Source organism: Mercenaria mercenaria, chromosome 12 (genome assembly GCF_021730395.1).
Source record: "Mercenaria mercenaria strain notata chromosome 12, MADL_Memer_1, whole genome shotgun sequence".
NCBI classification, from domain to species: Eukaryota; Metazoa; Mollusca; class Bivalvia; order Venerida; family Veneridae; genus Mercenaria; species Mercenaria mercenaria.
The window spans coordinates 68,720,422-68,740,556 of NC_069372.1; the positions used below are offsets into that span (position 1 = coordinate 68,720,422).

A 20,135-nucleotide genomic window follows, 5' to 3' on the forward strand; every position below is an offset into this window, starting at 1 on the left:
TGGGGTCAAAGGTCAAGGCCACAGGGGCCAACGTTAACTTTTTGCATGAAGGAACTTTACTCGCGAACCACTGCACCCAGGACCTTTAAACTTCACATGCTGATAGTACTTATTGACTACCCCTACTGACTTTGGGGTCACCAGGTCAAAGGTCAAGGTCACAGGGACCAACGTTAACTTTTTGCATGAAGGCACTTTACTCAGTGGTTGAAGGCACTTTACTCGCGAACCACTGCACCCAGGACCTTCAAACTTAACATGCTGATAGTACTTACTGAGTACACCATCTCTACTGACTTTGGGGTCACCAGGTTAAAGGTCAAGGTCACAGGGGCCAACGTTAACTTTTTGCATGAAGGCATTTTACTCGCAAACCACTGCACCCAGAACCTTCAAACTTCACGTGCTGATAGTACTTATTGAGTACACCACTCCTACTGACTTTGGGATCACCAGGTCAAAGGTCAAGGTCACAGGGGCCAACATTAATTTTTTGCATGAAGGAACTTTACTTGCGAACCACTTCACCCAGGACCTTCAAACTTCACATGCTGATAGTATTTTATGAGTACACCAACCCTACTGAGTTTGGGGTCACCAGGTCAAAGGTCAAGGTCACAGGGGCCTAGGTTAACTTTTTGCATGAAGGCACTTTACATGCGAACCACTGCACCCAGGACCTTCAAGCTTCACATGCTGATAGTACTTATTGAGTACACCACCCCTACTGACTTTTAGGTCACCAGGTCAAAGGTCAAGGTGCTGCGGGGGCATTTGTCACCATGCTCTTGTTTTCATGAATTATTCCCCCTTTTTACTTAGAATTTCAGGTTAAAGTTTTGATGCACTTTCACTCTAACTCTGTTATTACTGAATGGATCTGATTCAAACTTAAAATAATTGTTAAACATCATCACTTACATCATATGGCACAAGATGCATAACTCTGGCACAATTTTTATGCCCCCACTTTTGGGGGGGGGGCATATAGATTTGCCCTTGTCCGTCTGTCCGTCTTTCCGTCCTTCCGAGAATGTTGTGTCGCGCGTAGCTCCAAAAGTATTTGACATAGAGTCACAAAACTTTACAGGAGTGTTGGTCAGCATGTGTAGTTGTGCACCTGGGGTTTCGCGTCCGGATTCATTCAGTCGTGTAGGAGTTATGGCCCCTTACTTCGTAAAAATTGGTCATTTTAATTTGTGTCGGGCCTAGCTCCAAAAGTATTTGACCTAGAGTCACAAAACTCTACAGGAATGTTGGTCAGCATGTGTAGTTGTGCACCTGGGGTTTTGCGTACAGATTCATTCAGTTGTGTAGTAGTTATGGCCCCTGACTTAGTAAAAAAGTGGTCATTTTAATGTTGTGTCACACGTAGCTCCAAAAGTATTTGACCTAGAGTCATTAAAGTTTACAGGAATGTTGGTCAGCATGTGCAGTTGTGCACCTGGGGTTTCACGTCCGGATTCACTCAGTCATGTAGGAGTTATGGCCCCTGACTTAGTTTAAAATTGATCATTTTAATGTTGTGTAGCGCGTAGCTCCAAAAGTATTTGACCTAGAGTCACCGAAGTTTACAGGAATGTTGGTTAGCATGTGCAGTTGTGCACCTGGGGTTTCGCACCCGGATTCATTCAGTCATGTAGGAGTTATGGCCCCTGACTTAGTTAACAATTGGTCATTTTAATGTTGTGTCGCACGTAGCTCCAAAAGTATTTGACCTAGAGTCACCAAAGTTTACAGGAATGTTGGTCAGCATGTGCGGTTGTGCACCTGGGGTTTCGCGTCCGGATTCATTCAGTATTGTAGGAGTTATGGCCCCTGACCTAGGAAAAAAATTGTGTCCTTTGTCATGTAGTGGGGGCATCTGTGTCCCATGGACACATTTCTGGTTTCATGAATTAAGCCCCCTTTTACTTAGAATTTAAAGTTAATTTTGATGCATTTTCACTATATCTCAGTTATTATGAAATGCATATTTAATTCAAACTTGTATTAGTTGTTTCACATCATCACCCACATCATATGACACATGGTGCATAACTTTTGCACCGATATTTAATGAATTATGCCACCTTTTTGCTTAGAATAAATATACTGTATAGTGTTTTGATACACAATATCTTTACCTCTCTTATTAGCTCACTTGAGCAATGCTCAGGTGAGTTTTTCTGATCGCTCGATGTCCGTCGTCCGTCGTCTGTCTGTCGTCCATCTGTCGTCTGTCTGTCGTCCGTCAACATTTAGCTTGTGTATGCGATAGAGGCTGTATTTTTCAATTGATCTTCATGAATTTTGGTCAGAATGATTACCTTGATGAAATCTAGGCCGAGTTCGAAAATGGGTCATCTGGGGTCAAAAACTAGGTCACTAGGTCAAATCAAAGAAAAACCTTGTGTATGCGATAGAGGCTGTATTTTTCAATTGATCTTCATGAAATTTTGTCAGAATGATAACCTTGATGAAATCTAGGTCGAGTTCGAAAATGGGTCATCTCGGGTTAAAAACTAGGTCACTAGGTCAAATCAAAGAAAAACCTTGTGTATGCGATAGAAGCTGTATTTTTCAATTGATCTTCATGAGTATTGGTCAGAATGATTGCCTTGATGAAATCTAGGCCAAGTTTGAAAATGGGTCATCTCGGGTCAAAAACTAGGTCACTAGGTCAAATCAAAGAAAAACCTTGTGTATGCGATAGAGGCTGTATTTTTCAATTATTCTTCATGAATATTGGTCAGAATGATATCCTTGATGAAATCTAGGCCGAGTTCGAAAATGGGTCATCTCGAGTCAAAAACTAGGTCAGTAGGTCAAATCAAAGAAAAACCTTGTGTATGCAATAGAGGCTGTATTTTTCAACTGATCTTCATGAAATTTGGCCAGAATGATTACCTTATTGATCTTCATGAATTTTGGTCAGAATGAATACCTTATGAAATTTAGGCCGAGTTCGAAAATGGGTCATCTGGGGTCAAAAACTAGGTCACTATGTCAAATCGAAGAAAAACATTGTGTATGCAATAGAGGACATTGACTCTATGCAGTTTGGCTTTGTGCCAGGCCAGGGTACAACAGATGCTATCTTCATCCTACGCCAGCTACAGGAGAAGTACATAGCTGCAAACAAGCCGCTTTATATCGTGTTTGTCGACTTGGAGAAGGTCTTCAATCGTGTACCAAGGAAAGTCCTCTGGTGGGCGCTGAGGAGTCTGGGTGTTGAGGAATGGGCTGTTCGTGTCATTCAGGGTATGTACTCAGATGTAAGAAGCCGTGTACAAGTAAACGGGCAGTACAGCGAGGAGTTTGGAGTTGAAGTTGGAGTTCATCAGGGATCTGTCCTCAGTCCCCTACTTTTCATCCTCGTACTGGAGGCTCTGTCACGCGAGTTCCGCACAGGTGTGCCTTGGGAGCTCCTGTGTGCTAGCTGACCTAGCTGTGAACGCCGATTCACTGGAGGAATGTGTCACTAAGCTGAAGGCGTGGAAGAAAGGTATGGAAGACAAGGGTCTGAGAGTGAACATGAAGAAGACCAAGTTTATGATCTCTGGCTCTGGTCTGGATCTTCTGTGAGACTCCGGTGCTTTTCCTTGCACGGTCTGTTGGAGTGGTGTTGGGGTAAACTCCATCGAATGTTCCAAGTGCAGACATTGGGTTCACAAGAAGTGCAGTGGCATCATTGGAAGACTGAGCGCCAATCCATCATACGTATGGCCTAGATGCTGTGGCCAGGCAAGGCCAGTTGATGGTAGACCAGTCACTCAAGTAGATGTGGATGGTATTCTGCTTGATGTGGAAGCCAGTTTCTGCTATCTTGGTGACATGCTGTGTGCTGGTGGAGGCTGTGAACTTGCCATCATTTCCAGATGTTGTACTGCCTGGGGAAAGTTCAAGAAACTCCTGCCAATTCTGACTTCCAAGCATGTATCCCTCAAGACTCGTGGAAAAGTGTTCAATGCCTGTGTCCGTTCTGCCCTACTGCATGGTAGTGAAATGTGGGCGCCTTCTACTCCAGATTTACAGCGGCTCCGTCGAAACGACAGGTCAATGATCTGATGGATCTGTGGCATCAAACCCAATGACGACGTACCCATAGCAGCACTGTACGCAAAGTTGGGGTTACAGGTGACAGAGGCTATTCGTACCAGACACCTGAGGTGGTATGGCCATGTTATTCGTGCATCCTCATGCATCAACTCAATCTTGAGTATGTCCATACCAAACTCCAAAGGACGTGGGAGACCTAAAAAGACCTGGTTGGAATGTGTCAAGCGGGACTTGAAGGCTTACAACCTTGACAGCTTTGACCCACATGACAAAGAAGCATGGAGACTGGGTGTTAAACAATCTAGCCACCTGCTGCCTACCCTAGTTACTGGGACACCCGCAGCAGTCGACAAATAAACACAGGATATGATGATGATGATGTATTTTTCAATTGATCTTCATGAAATTTGGTCAGAGTGATTGCCTTGATGAAATCTAGGTCGAGTTTGAATATGGGTTATCTGAGATCAAAAACTAGGTCACTAGGTCAAATTAAAGAAACATCTTGTGTATGCGATAAAGACTGTTTTTTTCAATTGATTTTTATGAAATTTGGTCAGGATGATTGCCTTAATGAAATCTAGGTCGAATTTGAATATGGGTTATCTGAGGTCAAAAACTAGGTCACTAGGTCAAGTTAAAGAAAAATCTTGTGTATGCGATAGAGACTGTTTTTTTTCAATTGATTTTTAGCTCACCTGTCACAAAGTGACAAGGTGAGCTTTTGTGATCGCGTGGCGTCCGTCGTCCGTCCGTGCGTCCGTCCGTCCGTGCGTAAACTTTTGCTTGTGACCACTCTAGAGGTCACATTTTTCATGGGATCTTTATGGAAGTTGGTCAGAATGTTCATCTTGATGATATCTAGGTCAAGTTCGAAACTGGGTTACGTGCGTTCAAAAACTAGGTCAGTAGGTCTAAAAATAGAAAAACCTTGTGACCTCTCTAGAGGCCATATATTTCATGAGATCTTCATGAAAATTGGTCAGAGTGTTCACCTTGATGATATCTCAGTCAGGTTCGAAACTGGGTCACGTGGGGTCAAAAACTAGGTCAGTAGGTCTAAAAATAGAAAAACCTTGTGACCTCTCTAGAGGCCAAATTTCTCAATGGATCTTCATGAAAATTGGTCAGAATGTTCACATTGATGATATCTAGGTCAAGTTCGAAACTGGATCACATGGGTTCAAAAACTAGGTCAGTAGGTCTAAAAATAGAAAAACTTTGTGACCTCTCTAAGGGCCATATTTCTCAATAGATCTTCATGAAAATTGGTCAGAATGTTCACCTTGATGATATCTAGGGCAATTATGAAACTGGGTCACGTGAGGTCAATAACTAGGTCAGTAGGTCTAAAAATATAAAAACCTTGTGACCTCTCTAGAGGCCATATTTTTCAAGAGATCTTCATGAAAATTGATCAGAATGTTAAACTTGAGGATATCTAGATCAGGTTCGAAACTGGGTCACATGCGGTCAAAAACTAGGTCAGTAGGTCTAAAAATAGAAAAACCTTGTGACGTCTCTAGAGGCCATATTTCTCAATGGATCTTCATGAAAATTGGTGAGTGTTCAGCTTGATGATATCTAGGTCAAGTTCATAACTGGGTCATGTGCGTTCAAAAACTAGGTCAGTAGGTCGAAAAATAGAAAAACCTTGTGACCTCTCTAGAGGCCATATTTTTCATGAGATCTTAATGAAAATTGGTGAGAATGTTTACCTTGATGATATCTAGATCAAGTTCAAAAGTGGGTCACGTGCCTTCAAAAACTAGGTCATTAGGTCAAATAATAGAAAAACCTTGTGACCTCTCTAGAGGTCATATTTTTCAATGGATCTTTATGAAAATTGGTCAGAATTTTTTATCTTGATGATATCTAGGTCACATATGCTCAAAATCTAGGTCACTATGTCAAATAATAGAAATAACGACATCATACTCGGTTCAACACTGGGTCATGTGGGGATAGGTGAGCGATTCAGGACCATCATGGTCCTCTTGTTATGAATTTAGGTCAGGATGATTGCCTTAATGAAATCTAGGTTGAATTTGAATATGGGTCATCTGAGGTCAAAAACTAGGTCACTTGGTCAAATCAAAGAAAAATCTTGTGTATGTGATAGAGGCTGTATTTTTCAGTTGATCTATTTTTGGTTAGAATGATTGCCTTGATAAAATCTAGGTTGAGTTTGAACATGGGTCATCTAGGGTCAAAAACTAGGTCATATCTAAGAAAATGCTTGTTTTATCGCAAGAGACCAATTTTTTGGTCCAATCTTAATGAAAATTGGTCAGAATATTTGTTTCCATGAAATCACTAGGTCAAACATGTTTTACATTGTTATGGTGTGTTTCTTAGGTGAGCGACCTAGGGCCATCTTGGCCCTCTTGTTACTTAATATTTTTGACTCAGGCTATTGTGCAATATCTTCATCCACCATTGGAGTCACTCCAGTGACAGCTCCAGTTTCCTCAGATGTGCCCAGTTTCACTAACCAGCATCGAAATAGTCAAGCGTGCTGTCTCCTATGACAGCTCTTGTTAGGTCACCTTAGCATGAAGTGCTTATGGTAAGCTATTGTGATCATGCCGTGCCCGTTGTTCATGCCAATAATTTCCTTAAACAACATCTCCTCCAAAACCACCAACTGGATTTTGATGAAACTTTGCTTTGATGTTCTTTGGATGGTATTTTACTAAAGTTGTTTAAACGGTTCTGCTTGGTTGCACAAAGGGGCAGCCAGAGCTAAATAACTCAGGTTATTGATCTAGGGCCATCATGGCCTCTTGTTTATGAAAGCTTGTATTTTTAATTTAATAGTGGACTAGTGAGAATGAATTGAAACTTTCACTCAATCTGACTTACACATCGCAGAGGTTGTGTTACACTTTCTTATTTTGCATTTGAGCCGACCTGAACGAGAGCTTCAGGGGGAGTTATTAGTATAGGTGGTTCTCTCAGTTTTTGGTTCCACTTGACTGATTTTAGGGGCTGACAGATCTAGAAATAGAAAAATGTTTAAAAAGACTTCTTCTCAAGAATCACTTGATGGATAATCACTAAACCTTTCTGTATCATCCTTCTAAGGTCCTCTGAAGTTTTGTTCAAATGGTTCCACTTGACTGAATTTAAGGACTGACAGAGTTAAAACTACAAAAACCTTTAAACAACTTCTTCTCATGAACAGCTCGATGAATCATCACCAAACTTGGTCTGTAAAATCCTCTTTCAAGATAAATTGTTCCGCTTGACTTATTTTAGGGGCCTGCCAGAGCTCAAAATAGAAAAACCTTTCATACTAAACACATATGTTAACATTCATGATTCATTATGTCATATATATAGTCATGGTCAAATTGTTAGTTTCAGATGAGCGATTTAGGGCCACTTTGGCTCTCTTGTTTTAAAAAAGATCAGTTTTGACTATTTGTGAATGGATTGTTGTAAAACTTTCAGGATATCTTAGCTAGCAATTTTTTCTTGCAAAGATTTTGTAGAATTTTTAAAGTATTTTTTCAAAATTGTGATTTTTTTCCCCTGGCTTTTACTGTTGGTCATATTAATTTTTTCCCATAATATTGATGGAGATATTTTAAATTTCAAAAGCAGCCTACTACCACCCATAGAATGTTGTATAGTTCATATCTGGATGTTATAAAATTAATTCACGAAAAGTCCAGTTATAGATTAGTTGGAGCAAACAGAAGGCATAGTTTAAGTGAATTTTTTAAAAGTTACAATATAGCCATAAAGGAAAAATAGTTTCACCACTAGCAGCAATGTTTTTATGCCCCCGAAGGTGGGCATATTAAAATCACACTGTCCATCCGTGCATGAGTCTGTGCGTCCGGTAAGTTCTTGTCTGAGCTGTCTCTCTTCTTTTGAAATAACTTGGCATAAATGTTCACCATAATGAGACGACGTTGTCATGCGCAAGACCTAGACCCAAGGTCAAGGTCACATTTAGAGGTCAAAGGTTAATATGGTCTGTTTTGTGTCCTGTCCATAACTCTGCCATCCATGAAGGGATCTTGAAACAACTTGGCATAAATGTTTACCATAATGAGACGACGTGTCATGTGCAAGACCGGGACACTTAGCTCCAAGGTCAGGGTCACACTTACAAGTCAAAGGTTAACAGGGTATGTTTTGTGTCCGGTCCATAACTCTGCCATTCATTAAGGGATTTTGAAATTACTTTGCATAAATTTTCCTCATAATGAGACGACGCGTTGTGAGCAAGACCCAGACCCCTATTTCCAAGGCCAAGGTTACACATAGAGGTCAAAGGTTAACAGGGTATGTTTCTTGTCCGGTCCATAAATCTGCCATTGATGAAGGGACTTTGGAATTACTTGGCATAAATGTTCTCTATAATGCGATGAGGTGTCTTGTGCAAGACCCAGACCCCTAGCTCCAAGGTCAAGGTCACACTTCAAGGTGTTTCTTGTATGGTCCATAACTCTGCCATTTATCAAAGGATTTGAAAATAATTTGACAAAAATGTAAACCATATTGAGGTGTGTCACACTTATGACCGAGGCCTCTTAGGTCAAGGTCACAAAATGATATGTGATTTTTTGTGCATACAACTGTGGCATTCTTGGGCCTGCTTTGGGGGCATTTGTCATCAATAGTGACAGCTCTTGTTTTTAACAAAACAAAGATTTCTGTGAAGTTATTTCAGAATCTAGCCACTAGTTTCTGAGGAGAAGTTTGAAGTTTTTCCTTTTGATTGCCAGAGCAACCATAATTCTGCATGAATGACCCAAATTATATGGGACCATCCAAGGAATATTCCTGTAGTTGGTACTGGCATGGTGGTTTAGGGAGATATTCTTCAAAGAAATTGTGGACAACAGTTGTACAAAGGACATCCAATGATAGGTGAGCTAAAATAGTTGAAAGTTACCTGGATAATTTTACAGGGCATGCATGTCAATATTTTGAACTCCTTAATGAAAAAAGCGCAATTTCTGCTTTAGGTAAACAGTATTATATATTACGGAGAAAGGCAGTCTTGTATTTGAACACACCCAAGGTAGTTTTAGTTTTATACCTGAGCAAGATTTAACACGAATCAAAAAGACACGTGGGCCGCTATGGCGGAACTGGCTAAATACGGCAACTTCAAATCATCTCGCCCTTAATGCTGTGTGTTTGAGCCTAGACTGTGTTCATGTTCCTTTTGGTGCTGGCTTACAGGATAATTGCTAGCAGTTCTCCCAAAGTGCTGTCTCTATTCCAACAAGTGCAATGACCTCATTTAGTACAGGTCATGGCAAATATAATGGCCTCATGGACACTGACAGGCAGATGATCAAACAAGAGGGCCATGATGGCCCTATATCACTTCCTTGAGTGAAGTTGCTTGCTTGAAAAAATTTCTTTGCTAAAGCTTCAAAAACAAGAGCTCGTCGAACACAAAATGCCCCCCTTGATGCATTCAGTAACTGCACAAGGAACAGAAATTATGTGCTCACTGTAAACAAAAGTTCTACCATTCTGGTTTAATCTGACCTTGACCTTTAACCTATTAACCTAACAAGAGATTACAGAGTGATCTTGGCGCCATCCACTGAGCCATTTTTGAATGTTCCAAATTTCAAGACTAGCTCAAGGTCAAAATCAAGGTCAAATTTCATTTCGGTACAAAACAATGTGTATGTGGTCCAAATTTGAAAGCTGTGGCTTGAGAAATGTGAAAGTAGGTCACTAGATCAATATCAAGGTCAAAGTTCATTTCGGTAACAGAACTATGCATGTGCTTCAAATTTGGAGGCTGTAGCTTAAGAAATGTGAAAGTAGGTAATAGGTAAAAAATAATGTCAAATTTCAATTCAGAACACAAAAATATGCATGCGGTCCAAATTTGAAGCCTGTAGCTTCAGAATTGTGAAAGTAGGTCACTAGGTCAATCTCAAGATCAAAGTTCATTTCGGTACACAAAACTATGCATGTGGTTCAAATTTGAAGGCTGCAGCTTGAGAAATGTGAAAGTAGGTCACTAGGTCAAAATCAAGGTCAAATTTTATTTCGGAACACAAAACTATGCAAGTGGTCCAAATTTGAAGCCTGTACCTTCAGAAATGTGAAAGTAGGTCACTAGGTCAATAACAAGGTCAAAGTTTGTTTCAGCACACAAACCTATGCATGTGGTCCAAATTTGAAGGCTGTAGCTACAGAAATGTGAAAGTAGGTCACTAGGTCAAGATCAAGGTCAACTCATGTCAAGGTTCATCTTGCCACTCAAAACTATACATGTGGTCCAAATTTGAATGATGTAAGTTATGGACATGAAGATTCTAAGTTTTTCCCTATATAAGTCTATATGAACCATGACCCCTGGGACGGGGCCATATTTGACCCTAGAGGGATAATTTGAACAAACTTGGTGGAGAACCACTAGATGATGCTACATTACAAAATATATAAGCCGTAGTCTTTGTGGTTTGGACAAGAAGATTTTCAAAGTTTTTCCCTATATAAGTCTATGTAAACCATGTGACCCCCAGGGCGGAGCCATATTTGACCCTAGGGGAAAAATTTGAACAATCTTAGTAGAGGACTACTAGATGATGTCGTATACAAAATATCAAAGCCCTAGGCCCTGTGGTTATGGACAAGAGTTTTTCAAAAAAAATTCCTATATAAGTCTATATAAACCATGTGACCCCCAGGGTGGGGCCATATTTGACCCCAGGGAAATAATCTGAACAATCTTGGTAGTGGACCACTAGATTTTACTACATACCAAATATCAAAGCCCTAGGCCCTATGGTTTTGGACAAGAAGATCAGAAACCATTTAACTGTTCCTGGCCAATGTGACATTGACCTTTGACCTAATGACCTCAAAATCAATAGGGGTCATCTGCTGGTCATGGCCAACCTAACTATCAATTTTCCTGACACTAGGCCCAAGCGTTCTTGAGTTATTGCCTGGAAACCATTTTACTGTTCCTGGTCACTGTGACCTTGACCTTTGAATACTGACCTCAAAATCAATAGGGGTCATCTGCTGGTCATGACCAACCTCCCTATCAATTTTCGTGACCCTGTGCCTAAGTGTTCTTGAGTTATCATCCGGAAACAGTTTCACTGTTCAGGGTCCTGTGACCTTGGCCTTTAACATACTGACCTCAAAATCAATAGGGGTCATCTGCTGGTCATGACCAACCTCCCCATCAACTTTCATGATCCTAGGCCCAAGTGTTCTTGAGTTATCATCCGGAAACCGTTTTACTATTCAGGGTGTGACCTTGACCTTTGACATACAGACCTCAAAATCAATAGGGGTCATCTACTGGTGATGACCAACCTCTTGAGTTATCATCCAGAAACTGATCTGTCTACATTCCGACCGACCGACCGACATCTGCAAAACAATATACCCCTCCTTCTTCGAAGGGGAACATAACAAGAAAGTAGGTCAATAGGTCATATTCATGGTCACTGAATGTCAGTTTTAAGATTAGTGTGCAAAACTGTACATGTCATCCAAATTTCAAGGCTGTATCTTAAAAAACAAACAAGAGCTGTCTCCATAGGATGACACATGCCCCCGATGGCACTTTGAATGAATAGTTATGGCCGATGTTAGAGTTTAGGACCTTTGACCTACGGAGCTGGGTCTTGCGCGCAACACGTCGTCTTACTGTTTCACACATTCATGCGTAGTTATTTTAAAATCCATGCATGAATGACAATGATATGGACCGGACACGCCCATCAATGCACTATCATGAAAAATGACCTTTAATGTCTAAGTGTGACCTTGACCTTTGAGCTACGGACCTGGGTCTTGCGCGCGACACGTCGTCTTACTGTGGTACACATTCATGCCAAGTTAGTTGAAAATCCATCCATCGATGACAAAGATATGGACCGGACACGCCCATCAATGCACTATTCTTTAACGTCTAAGTGTGACCTTGACCTTTGAGCTACGGACCTGGGTCTTGCGCGCGACACGTCGTCTTACTGTGGTACACATTTATGCCAAGTTATTTGAAAATCCATCCATCGATGACAAAGATACGGACCGGACACGCCCATCAATGCATTATCCTTTAATGTCTAAGTGTGACCTTGACCTTTGAGCTATGGGCCTGGGTCTTGCGCGCGACACGTCGTCTTACTGTGGTACACATTCATGCCAAGTTATTTGAAAATCCATCCATCGATGACAAAGATATGGACCGAACACGAAAATTGCAGACAGACTGACAGACCGACAGACGGTTCAAAAACTATATGCCTCCCTTCGGGGGCATAAAAAGTAGGTCAGTAGGTCACATTCATGGTCACTGAAAGTCAGTTTTAAGATCAGTGTGCAAAACTGAACATGTCATCCAAATTTCAAGGTTGTATCTTAAAAAACAAGAAAGTAGGTCAAGGTCACAGTCGGGTGACCCTTATCACTTTGGGTCATCAGGTAAATATAGTTAAGTCTTGGAAATATGATCTGATAATATATGAACTATTTTTTCCTACATAACTCATGTATCAAGTGACCCCTGGGGCGGGGCCTCTTTTCATCCCAGGGGCATAATTCGAACAATCTTGTTAGAGATCATCTAGGCAATGATACATACAAAATATCAAAGGCATAGGCCTTGAACTTTCTGACAAGAAGATTTTAAAATTTTTTTCCTATATATGTCTATGTAAAACTAGGGAACCCTGTGGCAGGGCCTCTTTTCACCCCTGGGGAATAATTTAAACAATTTTGGTAGTAGACCACTAGGCAATGCAACATACCAAATATCAAAAGCACAGGCCTTGCAGTTTCAGGCAAGATTTGTAAAAAATTTTCCTATATATGTCTATGTAAAACTAGGGAACCCCGTAGCAGGGCCTCTTTTCACCCCAGGGGAATAATTTGAACAATCTTGGCAGTGGACCACAAGGCAATGCTACATACCAAATATCAAAAGCCTAGGTCTTGTGATTTCAGACAAGAAGATTTTTAAAGTATTTTTTCCTGTACAAATCTATATAAACCATGTGACCCCCCTGGGCAGGGCCATATTTCAGCCTAGGGGGATCATTTGAACAATCTTGGTAGAGGCCCACTATATGATGCTACATACCAAATATCAAAGCCTTAGGCCCTTTTGTTTTTGACAAGAAGATTTTTTAAAGTTTTTCCCTTTATAAGTCTATAGAAACAATGTTACCAGGGCGGGGCCATATTATATCCTAGGGGAATAATTTGAGCAATCTTTGTAGAGGCCCACTAGATGATGCTACATACTAAATATCAAAGCAATAGGCCTTATCATCATTATGGTTTTGGACAAGAAGATTTTCAAAGTTTTTTCCTATACAAGTCTATATAAACCATGTGACGCCCAGGGCGGGGCTGTATTTGATCCTAGTGGGATAATTTGAACAATCTTGGTAGAGGCCCACTAGATGATGCTACATATCAAATATCAAAGCCCTAGGACTTGTGGTTTTGGACAAGAAGATTTTTAAAGTTTTTTCTTTTGGTTGCCATGGCAACCAGTGTTCTGAACGAAATTCATTGAAAATTTTTTAAAGAAGACCATCCAAGGATCATCCCTGTCAAGTTTCATCAAAATTGGTTTGGTGGTTGAGGAGGAGATGTTGTTTTAAGGAAAGTGTGGATGCCGGACGGTGAGGGATCACAATAGCTCACCCTGAGCCTTTGGCTCAGGTGAGCTAAAAAAGCATGTACTCAGATAAATTTCCCTATTGACAGTTGTTTGAGAGGTCGATTCCAAATTACACAAGCATTACCATTGGGAACACTTCCACTTCTACAGCAAGTTATATATAACAAAAAGAATATTAATTTCTTCTTTATTTAAAACACATATCAAACATGTACAGACATAATACACACCTTATCATAGTCAATTTTTAATAACATTAATAAATCTGATAAATTTTACCATATAAACTATCAATAATAACTTGAAAATCTTACAATAAATAAGTGTTTTCAAAGACTATCTTTAACAGGTTAATTATTTCTAAAAATCTATACTTAAATTACAATCATACATTACACATTTTTGCTGGCAAGCATTCTTTCTGAAAGAATCTACCATATAGCACTTACATGACAAATGATTAATTCTGAAATGACTGTAACATGGAGTTACTGTTTTTCAATGCTTTAAAAGGAGGCAGTTGTTATGTACTTCCATTTAACACTTGGAGCTAAAACCAAGTTTTAACCTTTACCCTGCTAAAATTCTAAAATGGATTGGTCCATCATTCAATTTGGGCAGTACCACTTCTTCAACTGAATAGCAAACAGTGCAGACCAAGATCAGCCTGCACAAATTGTGCAGGCTGATCTTGGTCTGCACTGGTCACAAGGGCAAAATAAATAAAAATAAAAAGGGCAAAGGCAAAACCACTTGCCGCCAGCAGGCTAAAGGTTACGACCAGTCTCAGATTGCCGTTAGTTGATTTCGAAATCGTACTCTCAAGTTTAAATAGACTGGTATACAATTTTGGTTTTTATAACTGCGCAAGAATCTGACTTAATAAGGCATTTATAATCATGCAATGTTGGAAAAACCACACATTTGTGACTCGTAAAAATTGTATATATATATATATGGCACATATTTATGACTGTGTAGAAGAAGAATAGTAATTGTAAAGCTGATATTTATGTGGATTTCTATAGATATATATGTTAGTAAGGTTATTTTTTTGCAAATATGATGTATATACACATAATTATAGCTGAAATAAGCAGAAAGATTCATTCTTTGCAGGCTGCTGATATAAGAAGTTATCTTCCCCATGTACATTTCACTGTATATTTTAGTAAAATTACAAAAACAATTCATAAAAAATTTCCAGACACTTGAAGAAACATTGCTTTCTCTCATTTGTTTTTAATATAACACCAATTTACTTATTTATCGCACAAAACGTCACCCGGGAACTTAAAAGCGGATGCAGTGTAAGTACTGTCAAACCAGGATAAAAAGACAAAGAAAGCTCATAAAAAATTCTTTATATAATCCAATATTTGAAACCACTCCACTTCAGCACTGCATGTCAAGAATCTACTCCACTCCACTCCAGGTTTTAGTATGTGCCTAGACAAAGAATGCTTAATAAATCCACATACAGCAGTTTTATGGCACTTTCATTTGAATTATTGCATATTTGTTCATCATTTATAGCGGTAAAGTAACGGTCGCATAAGACTATAAAACTGATACCAGAAAACGTCATGATTTCTGCAAAACTGGCATCTCTCGACTTGCCTTGTATATAAGTTACTTAATTAATTGGGTAGACCTTGACTTACAATTCAGGTCTGAAATTTACGATTTAAAATGCTAAATTTTCTTTTCGCTTTTTCTTTGTCAAATAAGTACTTTATCATAATACAGATGTCATAATATTGTTCATCCCATAAAAAATTAAATGTACCAAAACATCGTACAAGCCAAGGTCCAATAAATATCAAAATTTGTAATTTGGAATGCCCTAGATATGAATATCAGTTTTACCAGAATGTCCTCTCAAATGAAAACAAATAACCCTAATACTGTCTACTTGATAAATATTTAGCTAGCTGCTGACTGCCTTAGTCATCAGCTCATCCGAGGCAAACAATGACTAAGGATCCCATCTGACAGTAATTTTCAACAGTGATTACTGTACAAGGAGACAGCTGACTGCTAATGCCAGTAAAACTGAGTAACAGTGACAGTCCCATTTTGTCCAGAAAATGATGAAAATAATGGTTACTACAATTAATTTCTTTGACAAATAAAACAATCAGATAAGAAAAAAAATGACAATATCTATTTGGTTCTGCTTAACCCTTAGCCTGCTAAATTTCTAAAATGGACTGGTCCGTCATTCAATTTGGGCAATACCATTTATTATTCAAAGGGGTGTTCACTGAAAATTTACTGACTGAATAGCGAACAGTGCAAACCATGATCAGACTGCACGGATGTGCAGGCTGATCTTGGTCTGCACTGTTCGCAAAGGCAGCATCACATGCCGCCAGCAGGCTAAAGGTTAAAGCACAAGCACAGCCATGTAAAATAATTAAATGCATAGCTCCATGTTAAGTAGGGATCAACCCTCGAAACCGCCTGATAAAACATGCAGATTTCAAAAATACTGTTAGTCAAGCAATTAATTTTGGAAAATTTCTGGCTAGCCCTCATATTAGTATTTGTCCAAACTATCATTAAGTACATGCAGTGTGTATACTGCAGACGACATGCCTATGTATGTACATGTAGTGTGTATACCGCAGATGACATGCCTATGTATGTACATGTAGTGTGTATACCGCAGATGACATGTCTATGTATGTACATGTAGTGTGTATACTGCAGACGACATGACTATGTTAAAGCTTTACAGAGATGCGTATTGTTTTAAAACAAGACCAAAGCAATAAATTAATAATAATCAAGAACACAAAACAGGTCAATAACAAAGTATAGAGAGAAGCTATATCCCATCTTGTTAAAAGTAATGCCCATTATAAAAGAACAAGTGTTGTGAAAAGAACAAACAAAAACAAGAAGTATAAAACTAAAATGCCAAGCGATAGTAAAATAAAAGAAGTCATCAAAAAGTTAATACAGCATTCATGAAATAATAAACGCCAAATTATCAAATTAACGCAAAAATCATTTCAAATGTATTGTCACCTCGGTGTTAAACGGCTGTATCTGTACATATGGACGCTGATACACTCGTTTTGTACTGAGGTAAGTATTCTTGTAATTGACCCTTGTATTAAATTTACACAGACTCTTTTAAATTTTTACTACAAATAAATGGGGGAAAAGAGACTACCCTTTTGAAGAATGTAAAAAATTGTGCCAGGAATTGTCAGCAGCACTGAATTATGGTTTGATCGTGAGAGTTCCATGCAATATGATATTATTTTTTGCACAATTTTTAGCTCTTGCATCACCTGTGTTCAGCCAAGCTGAACCATTTGAACAAACATGTAGTGCCAATACAATGCCGTTTTTGACCAAATTTGATAAACATCCTGAATTACCTTTACCCTACTAAATTTCTAAAACAGACTGGTCCATCATTCAATTTTGACAGTACCACATATTATTCAAAGACTTTACTGACTAAATAGCAAACGGTGCAGACCATGATCAGCCTGCATGGCTACAAAGGCAAAATCACTTGCTGCCAGCAGGCTGAAGGTTAAGCAGTGTCCTTTTTAGATTAAAGTAACAAACAAATAAATAAGCATCTTGAACATACACAAAACAGTTTAAAGAATATTATATTATATTAATTGCATACTTTTTGTATGTTAGAAACAGCATTTTTAAAACTTGAAAAAGCATAAACAACAAATATTCAATAATACACTAACTCACAGCTTTCAAATGATCATTTTTCAAAGTAAGTGCAACACATCAATGTAGTTAAAACATCTAAAAATAATATATATATACATGTATAAAAATCTTTATGGAATGTTTAGCGCATCAATATTTCATCGTTGTGAGCAAAGAATTAGCACTATGAGCAAAAGTTTCTCTTTTCAATAAGACATTTGATTATTTCGTATTATAAACAAAATAGACTCTGTGGCTATGTACAATGAATTACTAGTGAGTAGTTACATGACATAAATACTGAAAAGTGAAATTAATGGTAACCTAAATTTAATACAATAATTTCATAATTATCTCAAGACAAACACAGTACACAAAGTTGACGTTACATTCAATGTTCATCATGATCAGGATGTGGTTCCCTGGTCAACTACAAGGCCTATAGTATGCTGTATATCTAATGTTGAATTATAATCCTAAATATTCAAGCATAAAAACAATGTGAATAATTTAGATATTAGCAATTAACTGGCTATCTATCTACCAGTATCTATCTATTAATTCTGTTTTCTTGTCCAATTAGTAAAACAAGAGGACCATGATGGTCCTGAATCGCTCACCTCTTCCCACATGATCCAGTTTTGAGTATGACTTCGTTTTTTCTATTATTTGACATAGTGACCTAGTTTTTGAGCTCATGTGACCCAGTTTTGAACTTGACATAGATATTATCAAGATGAAAATTCTGACCAATTTTCATGAAGATCCATTGAAAAATATGGTCTTTAGAGAGGTCACAAGGTTTTTCTATTATTTGACCTATTGACCTAGCTTTTTAAGGCACATGACCCAGTTTCAAACTTGACCTAGATATCATCAAGGTGAACATTCTGACCAATTTTCATGAAGATCCATTCAAGGGTATGACCTCTAGAGAGGTCACAAGGTTTTTCTATTTCAAGACCTACTGACCTAGTTTTTGATCGCAGTTGACCCAGTTTCAAACCTGACCTAGATATCATCAAGATGAACATTCAGACCAACTTTCATGAAGATCCATTGAAAAATATGGCCTTTAGAGAGATCACAAGGTTTTTCTATTATTTGACCTACTGACCTAGTTTTTGATGGCACGTGACCCACTTTCAAACTTGACCTAGATATCATCAAGATGAACATTCAGACCAACTTTCATACAGATTCCATGGAAAATATGGCTTCTAGAGAGGTCACAAGGTTTTTCTATTATTTGACCTACTGACCTAGTTTTCGATGGCACGTGACCCACTTTCGAACTTGACTTAGATATCATCAATGTGAACATTCTGACAAATTTTCATGAAGATTTCATGAAATATATGGCCTCTAGAGAGGTCACAAGGTTTTTCTATTTTTAGCTCACCTGAGCAATGCTCAGGTGAGTTTTTCTAATCGCTCGATGTCCGGCGTCTGTCGTCCATCGTCTGTCGTCTGTCAACATTTAGCTTATGTATGCGATAGAGGCTGTATTTTTCAATTAATCTTCATGAATATTGGTCAGAATGATAACCTTGATGAAATCTAGGCCGAGTTCGAAAATGGGTCATCTCGGGTCAAAAACTAGGTCACTAGGTCAAATCAAAGAAAAACCTTGTGTATGCGATAGAGGCTGTATTTTTCATTTAATCTTCATGAATATTGGTCAGAATGATAACTTTGATGAAATCTAGGCCGAGTTCGAAAATGGGTCATCTCAGGTCAAAAACTAGGTCACTAGGTCAAATCAAAGAAAAACCTTGTGTATGCGATAGGGGCGGTATTTTTCAATTAATCTTCATGAATATTGGTCAGAATGATAACCTTGATGAAATCTAAGCCGAGTTTGAAAATGGGTCATCTTGGGTCAAAAACTAGGTCACTAGGTCAAATCAAAGAAAAACCTTGTGTATGCGATAGAGGCTGTATTTTTCAATTCTTCTTCATGAATATTGATCAGAATGATAACCTTGATGAAATCTAGGCTGAGTTCGAAAATGGGTCATCTGGGGTCAAAAACTAGGTCACTAGGTCAAATCAAAGAAAAACCTTGTGTATGCGATAGAGGCTGTATTTTTCAATTGATCTTCATGAATTTTGGTCAGAATGATTGCCTTGATGACATCTAGGCAGAGTTCGAAAATGGGTCATCTCGGGTCAAAAACTAGGTCACTAGGTCAAATCAAAGAAAAACCTTGTGTATGCGATAGAGGCTGTATTTTTCAATTGATCTTCATGAATTTTGGTCAGAATGATTTCCTTGATGAAAGCTAGGCCGAGTTTGAAAATGGGTCATCTCGGGTCAAAAACTAGGTCACTAGGTCAAATCAAAGAAAAACCTTGTGTATGCGATAGAGGCGGTATTTTTCAATTGATCTTCATGAATTTTGGTCAGAATGATTACCTTGATGAAACCTAGGCCGAGTTCGAAAATGGGTCATCTGGGGTCAAAAACTAGGTCACTAGGTCATATCACGTAAAAACCTTGTGTATGCGATAGAGGCTGTATTTTTCAATTGATCTTCATGAATTTTGGTCAGAATGATTACCTTGATGAAATTTAGACCAAGTTCGAAAATGGGTCATCTGGGGTCAAAACTAGGTCACTAGGTCAAATCAAAGAAAAACCTTGTGTATGCGATAGAGGCTGTATTTTTCAACTGATCTTCATGAAATTTAGCCAGAATGATTACCTTGATAAAATCTAGGACGAGTTCAAAAATGGGTCATCTGGGGTCAA

At 38.7% G+C, this 20,135-nt stretch overlaps 2 protein-coding genes across 2 annotated transcripts in view; one reads left to right on the top strand and one right to left on the bottom strand.

The window, feature by feature from the left end:
* LOC123533706 (uncharacterized) overlaps window positions 1–20,135 on the bottom strand; it is a 363,176-nt gene that overhangs the window by 62,288 nt on the left and 280,753 nt on the right. The gene's annotated exons all lie outside the window — the stretch shown is intronic.
* On the top strand, window positions 3,036–3,425 carry LOC123533459 (uncharacterized). The gene has a single exon (XM_045315101.2). It carries the CDS (start codon window positions 3,036–3,038, stop codon window positions 3,423–3,425), a length of 390 nt encoding a protein of 129 aa, XP_045171036.2.